General features: G+C 37.6%; 1 protein-coding gene across 1 annotated transcript; it reads left to right on the top strand.

The window, feature by feature from the left end:
- The first annotated feature begins 964 nt into the window (after positions 1 to 964).
- Positions 965 to 6,682, top strand: LOC122560095 (tumor necrosis factor receptor superfamily member 6B-like). Its single transcript, XM_043710322.2, has 4 exons — positions 965 to 1,077; positions 2,193 to 2,580; positions 4,092 to 4,295; positions 5,674 to 6,682. Exons 1-4 carry the CDS (start codon positions 1,039 to 1,041, stop codon positions 6,003 to 6,005), a joined length of 963 nt encoding a protein of 320 aa, XP_043566257.2. The 5' UTR covers positions 965 to 1,038; the 3' UTR covers positions 6,006 to 6,682.
- Positions 6,683 to 7,086: the final 404 nt, after the last annotated feature.

Raw genomic sequence — 7,086 nt, 5'->3', positions numbered from 1 at the left:
GATTAAAAGGCATACTTTGTTTTTGATTAGGTAGTTTACATTATTCCAGACTCAACAAAGTTCAATAATTTCAGGTCACAACCACCGCTTCCCTGTTGGGGGGAGAGCAGGTGCTGGTTCTGCAATTGCCGTTTACAGCTCCTCTCAAATTGTCCTTCCTTTATATGTCCCATTACAATCTCCTTTGTCTTACAGCATCTTCCCTTTACCTTTCCCTGTCTCTCTGCAGTTATCTGCCTCTGCACTGGTGCGATGATTGTTGCTCCTTCATCTCTTCCAGCAGTTCTGAGGAAATATTGCTGACACGTTTCTGCCTGCACAGATGTTGTTTGGCTGCTGAGAGCGAGAGACACTGGAATGGAGATTTAATCTGAAATAATATTTAACTTCGAGAAGCATCGGTACTTTCAACTGAGACACACTTACAGAAGTGAGTAAAAGAGATGGTATATCAAACCATCCCATATATAAACAGTACTCAGACTCCATGTAGATGTATCCCTCCCCTTTGGATTTGTCTCCTCGCCTTTGCAAAGAAATCTGTTTGAGCCGAATGGCAATTGATTTCCAATTCACCTTTGGTTCAATTCCTCAATAAATTTCTCGCCCATGCGGATACGTTCTCAGTATATACTGGTTCTGTCCCGTCTAATACACCCCTTAACAAGAAATAGTTTCCAAATCTTGGTATGTGAGACACGATAAATGATGCCCCATGAAAGATACTCACTGGCTCTTAGAAACCGCCCCGCACCATCTCCCAGAGGAGGGCAAGTCAACCGCGAGTAGTAAAAGTGTAAGAAACGGTCAAAGACACCAATTCCCATAAAGTTAGACCCCCCTCCCCTAATCGACGCTCAGGAAAACGGGGGAATTCCATTTGTGTATGTCACAACGCAACTTCCTTCTTCCCCGTGACACAAACCTGTTGAATGAACGTGCCTGCTTTCAGAGAACTCCTGAGCATGACTCACACGCCGCCTCTCCCGTCACCAACTTATTTAAAAGGACAAGCCGGACCAGAAGGAATCCCAGAAGATGAGAGGAGTCCCGACGCATCCCAACATGCTCTTCAAGGTAAGCGGATAAACTGAATGAATGGATTCCACTATGATGGAACTTATATCGTTAATTCACAGACGCTAAGTATTGCCGATGCTGGAAATCTGACTTTTTCCAAACAAAGCAATGCTAGAAGTACTGATAGATTTATTGTCACTAGCATCATATGTGGGTGGAGAAACAGTGATTAACATTTGCAGAGTGAACTCTGTCCATATATTTATTTGTATTATGAGCATCTCCTGCCCTTAATGGTCAGTATTCTTGCTGGTTGCTGTGAAAGCAAATTACTCCAGATGCTGTGATGAAGAGTCATTCAGACTCGAAATGTCAGTTTGCTCTTTCTCCGTAGATGCTGCCTGACCCACTGTGATTTTTAGCATTTTGTGGTTAATCAGAGAACATGACTGCATTTCATAATGTTAAACCAGGTATTTATGCTAGGGAGGTCTTCTGGACTACTGGGTGGTCTCTCTGCCTCTGAGTCAGAAACTCCAAGTCCCATTAGTGGACCTGATGGCCGAAGGAAGAGCACTCATGATGAGGCTAAACAGGTGAACATTAACCTGCAAATCCTTCCAACATATTGCCAATGGTAGGTGACATGAATGGGAGAGGTTCCTGGTCACACATGCGGAGTATTTGGACCCCATGTAGATGTATTCCTCCTGTCCTTCACAAAGAAATCTTTGAGCCAAATGGCCAGATACCAGGGACAGGTCACTGATTTTCAATTCAGCTTTGGTTCAATTCCTAAATAAAATTCTCACACATACAGATATGGTATCAGTTTCTACTGGTTTTCTCTCGACGAATACATTTCTATGCAATTTGAAGCCAGGTTACAAAGATTCACTGAAAGTCTAACTGAAATTCCTTGAGCATAGCCAAACATGCTACAGAATTTGAATATATAGTTTAATTGTTTTACAAAGTAAATTCTAATGCATGATATTTCTCATATTTATCATTGATTGAATTTGCCTTCTTGGTGTACTTTGAGCTTTACTTTTTCTAGTTACCAACATCTAAATTTATGCAAATTTATTTCCAATGTGATGGACTGAATGATAACAATGAACTATTTATATCATATTTAATTCTTTACTTGATTCTGATTCCTCCAACAGTGTCTCATCAGCATTGTACTAATAGAACAGGTTTCAAGCTTGTTTGAAACCGTGAACAGCAAGCCTACTTACCAAAGAAGAGATCCATATACTGGTCAGATGGTGACATGTGAACAGTGTCCCCCTGGGACATATGTGAAAACACAATGTACTAGTGACCATCCAACAATATGTGAATCCTGTCCAGATTTGCATTATACTCAGTATTGGAACTACCTTCAGAAATGCCGTTACTGTAATGTGTTCTGTGGGCACCACCAATATGAAAAGCATCAGTGTAATTCGACACATAATAGAGTGTGTGAATGCAAAGCAGGCTATTATTTGGAATTTGAATTCTGCCTGAAACACTCTTGTTGCCCTTATGGTGCTGGCGTAATTAAAAAGGGTAAGACTACTGTTTCTATTATTAGAACTTGCATTATCCACCTGTTGTCTTGCCTATATATTATACTGTGTTTCTCAAGAATTATGATTCCTTTATTTTTGTGAACAAATATCTATTTACAGAATATGCTGTTCATGCAAAGTTAAAAATCACAACACCAGGTTATAATCCCACAGGGTTATTTGGAAGCGCTAGCTTTTGAGCGCTGCTCCTTCATCAGATGGTTGATGAAGGAGCCTTATGAAGGAGCAGCGCTCGAAAGCCAGTGCTTCCAAATACACCTGTTGGACTATAATCTGGTGTTGGGTGATTTTTAATTTTGTATAACCCAGTCCAACACCGGCATCTCCAACTCCAGTTTATATAATTTTCGTAGGATTAAAACTTTCCATTATAATATGTGATAATGACAAAGAGGAATTTTTCTTTGAAGTTGTTATTTAGTCTTTTAATACTTTATTCTTTCATGACATCTGGCACCACTGGCGAGGTCAATATTTGTTGCTCATCCCTAACTGCCCTTAAGAAGGTGGTGGTCTACAACCTAACTTAGGGCTTGCTCAGCCAATTGGAAGGGCACTTAATAGCCAACTACATTTGTATTGGAGTCATATGAAGGTCAGACTAGTTAAAGATAGCAGATTTCCTTCAAGGACATTATTATCAATTGCAGTAAAATTAATTGCTAATTTCATGGTCACCATTACTGTGACTAGTATTATAATACAGATTTATTTATAAAATTTAAGTTTAAATTTCATCAGCCATGGACTATATGGTTGTCAGAACATTGATCTGGGCTTCGGCATTCCTAGTCCGTGGCATCACCTCTATGTCACGTTTTCCTCATGTTTGTTGAAATTTGTTTTTAACCAATTAACCTTTCTATGCCTTTCAGTCTAATGAAATACTGAAGGACAAACCCCAATTTCCCATCTTGTCATCTGTCAACCATCCATACCTAAATGTGTTCACAACAGGAATAAAAACTGGATACCTATACAAACTTTTAAAATAAATGCAAAGCAATGCGTTACATTTAATTATACTTATTAATCAGCACAGAAACTAAGTACAAGTCCCCTGAACTCTTACAGTATGCATTGGACAAACAAAGTAGTTGTGTGGATTAAAAGTCCAATGTAGGTTAGCATAAACAAAAGTTGGACCAACATATAAGTACTTGGGGAGTGTGACTAGAAAGTCTTGAACTATCCAAATAGATAATCTTACTAAATATTTTATTTTGGGCAATTTAAAATCCTTGAATGGTAGAATGCAATCATTAATTTCACATATAAACTTATCTTTTAATGGATTAGTAATTTGGGTTTTATATTCACACTAGAGTCTCTCAAACCTTTTTGTTTTATTTCAGGTAGCAACTGATGCGCTTCCCAAAATATCTTATCAGTTCTGAGTTCCATTTACTGCAAAATGTAATGCATGCTGCATTATTGTAACAATGTTTACTGAAAATTTTAACAAAAACAATTCTTTTTTTTTCCCAGGAACACCATACAGTGACACAAATTGTGAACAGTGTACTGATGGTCATTTTTCTGCCAGTGTGTCCAGTTCAGAATCTTGTTTAGAGCATACAAACTGCACTGAAAGAGGCTTAGCGGTTAATGTCGCAGGTAATCGATACCATGACACACTGTGTACTCCTTGCAAAACATATCATGGCCACAAACCTTTGGTCAATGATTCAGGTGAGTAAAATAATTAATTTTAATGGAATTTTGCTTTAACATACTTAAATAGCCAATGTATTGTGTGATATACTTTGCTCTTAGTTGTCATCAAGTTTAGTATTTAGGCAAGAAACAATCTAAATTGGAATGCTTTACTACATTGAGTTCTTCAGAAGATGCATTGCAACAATAAAATTGCATGAAGACATCATGCAGAGTCTATATGCCTCTGTATATAGAGGGGAAGCTGGATTGGGAGTTCTCCACTGAGCTACTTTAGTTGTACAGCCTGCAGTACAAGTCCCAACATGCAATTACCTTAAACAGCTGGATTTGCTGATCGGCACTATTTTAATGCTGGTGGCTCATTTTAATAGTGATGTAAACATTTTGCATTAAAAAAGGACTTGCATTTGTATAGTGCCTTTTCGGATCCCAGGTCATCCCAACTATTTTACAATGAAGTTATTTTGAAATGGTATATGGGATAGTCAATTTGCATGCAGCAACTGCCAAAAATAGTATTTAGATAATGACAAGGTAATTTGTTTTAACGATATTGGTTGAGGGATTTAAAATTGACTGGGGTACTGGGGAGTGGTGATATTTTCCTTATTCTACTTTGAAAGTGTGTCCACCTGAGAGGGCAGACGGAGATCTTTGTTTATCATTTCAAGTAACATCCCCTCACCACTGTTATACTGAATATTCTTGTATATTCAGGAGTGGGACTTGAATCCACAATCCTCTAAATTCCAGGCAACAGTGGTACCGACTGAGCAACAGCAATTTAATTTTTTAAAATGTAGTATTTTATGGTATGAACATTGCTGGCCAGACCAGCACTTATTACTCATTTCTAATTCCCCTAAGAAGTTGGCTTGAGCCATGTTGAACTGCTGCAGTCCATGTGACTGTCTTAAGTTCTAAAGAAGGGTTACTGGACTTGAAACATTTTCCTCCACGGATGCTACCAGATCTGCTAAGTTTCGCCAGCAATTCCTGCTTTTGTTTCAGATTTCCAGCATCTGTAGTTCTTTTGGGTTTTTTGTTTGTCTTTTTACCCTTGCCCCAAAAAGGCACTAATAATTTCATTTATCTTCAAAAGTTACTTTAGTCATTTTGCATGGGAATCATGTCACCACTCATATGTGGTGCATTATATTAGGAACTGTTCTCCTGCTTGAGCCTTCAGTTTATAAAGCTCAGTGCAAGCTTCAGTCAGAACCTTTTCTTGAACTTTAAATGTATTTTGTGCAGAGAAAGAAAATAATCAGAAAAGCAGATGGCTTGTTGTGACTATCTGAATAGTCTTATCCAAATCCTTCATCTGAATGCTAAGTGCCAATGGTGCTTTTAATAAAATGCTACATTTTCATTTTCTTTCTTTCAACAGTTGTTTCAACCTGTAATGAAGCAATTATTGAGTTTGTGGCATATCAGAAGATTCCAATCAAGAAACTGAAACGATTTCTTACTTTACTCGAGATTGAGCAGGCAAAGAAAGTTAGTAAACAATTGAAAGCACAGAATAAACATATGATACATCAAAGTTTACATCCCCTTCTAGTGAAATGGAAAGAAGTTGTCAAGGAAGACCACCTACTTGAAAAAATCCTGCATATACTTCAAAAAGCAAAGATGAAGAATATTATAAAAAATGTCCAAGAGCGTTTTATGTTGAATGTGGTATCTTCACTCTCAAATATGTTAGTTGAGGCTGAATGACTGCATAGTATCGCTAAACCCTAGAGACAAGCAGCTCCAAATTTTATTCCATGTTTGTGCTGTGAGTTAGCTAATATTAACTGAAGCAGCAATTCATTGACTTGGGCATTTCTGCAGTATGTATGGGAAAAATTAGCATGGCTCCCCATTTCTGACAGACCTTCCCCAACTCCCTTCTCTGACAACCAAACCATATTTATGTAAAGCATTTAATTTATTTTGGGGCTCAACACCGATTGCAATCATAATGAATTAGCACTTCAATGAGATAGTAAATTGTATCATATTTGTCCAAATATATGCCAGCCATTATTAGGTCATTAAAAGACAAGAATAAATATTTGAAGGGGGCTGTGCAGGCATTTTGAAAATCAAGACAGAGCAACTGCCATTAAAACACTCTTTTATCATATGAAACATATTGGCAGTAAAAGAAGAAAGCCCAAGGAGATCTTTAGCAGGAAGAAGAAAGACACAGACGATAACAGACACTGTATAGTTTTGAAATTAATTTGATATCATTTTATAAAGTGTTTTCTTGGAACAGTATATTGTTATACAGTTGGAGGCAGATAATAAGCATTTAATAAGAGTTGTGAACAGTTGTTTAATGTTTATGTTGAGAGTTAAAGAATAAATTGATATTATTTTGTTTAAATAGTGGAATTTTGGATTTCTCTGTCACTTGTATTTTAATAGATTACGAGGCGAGGTGAGCTTTTCTGAGTGTTTGGTTTAATTAACAGAAGGCTTCAGTTCCGTGTTTTAACATGTGCAAACATCATACGCAGCAAGTGATAGAATTAAGTGATTCCAAAACCAACAAGTCAGATCTAAGTTCTGCAGTCTTGCCACATCCAGTTGTGAATAATGGTGGACAATTGAACAACTCCCTAGAAAAGGAAGTTTCACAATATCCCCCATCCTCAATGATGGGGGTGTCCCAGGGCAAAAAGTAAGGCTGAAGCATTCTCAACAACTTCAGCTCGAAGTGCCAAATGAATTAACCATTTCAACCTCCCACAACTTCTGTTTTTGTTTCAGATATCCAGCATTTGCAGTTCCTTGTTTTGATTTAGCA

Source organism: Chiloscyllium plagiosum, unplaced genomic scaffold, assembly GCF_037043375.1.
Source record: "Chiloscyllium plagiosum isolate Xiang-an unplaced genomic scaffold, Cpla_swu_hap1 HiC_scaffold_15, whole genome shotgun sequence".
Classification (NCBI taxonomy): Eukaryota; Metazoa; Chordata; class Chondrichthyes; order Orectolobiformes; family Hemiscylliidae; genus Chiloscyllium; species Chiloscyllium plagiosum.
This window is presented reverse-complemented; position numbering and strand designations above follow the sequence as displayed.

Coding starts and splice junctions, on each gene's coding strand:
- LOC122560095 (XM_043710322.2), top strand. CDS start 1,039: ATGAGAGGAGTCCCGACGCATCCCAACATGCTCTTCAAG. Junction 1,078..2,192: donor ATCCCAACATGCTCTTCAAG/GTAAGCGGATAA, acceptor TTCCTCCAACAG/TGTCTCATCAGCATTGTACT. Junction 4,296..5,673: donor ACCTTTGGTCAATGATTCAG/GTGAGTAAAATA, acceptor TTCTTTCAACAG/TTGTTTCAACCTGTAATGAA.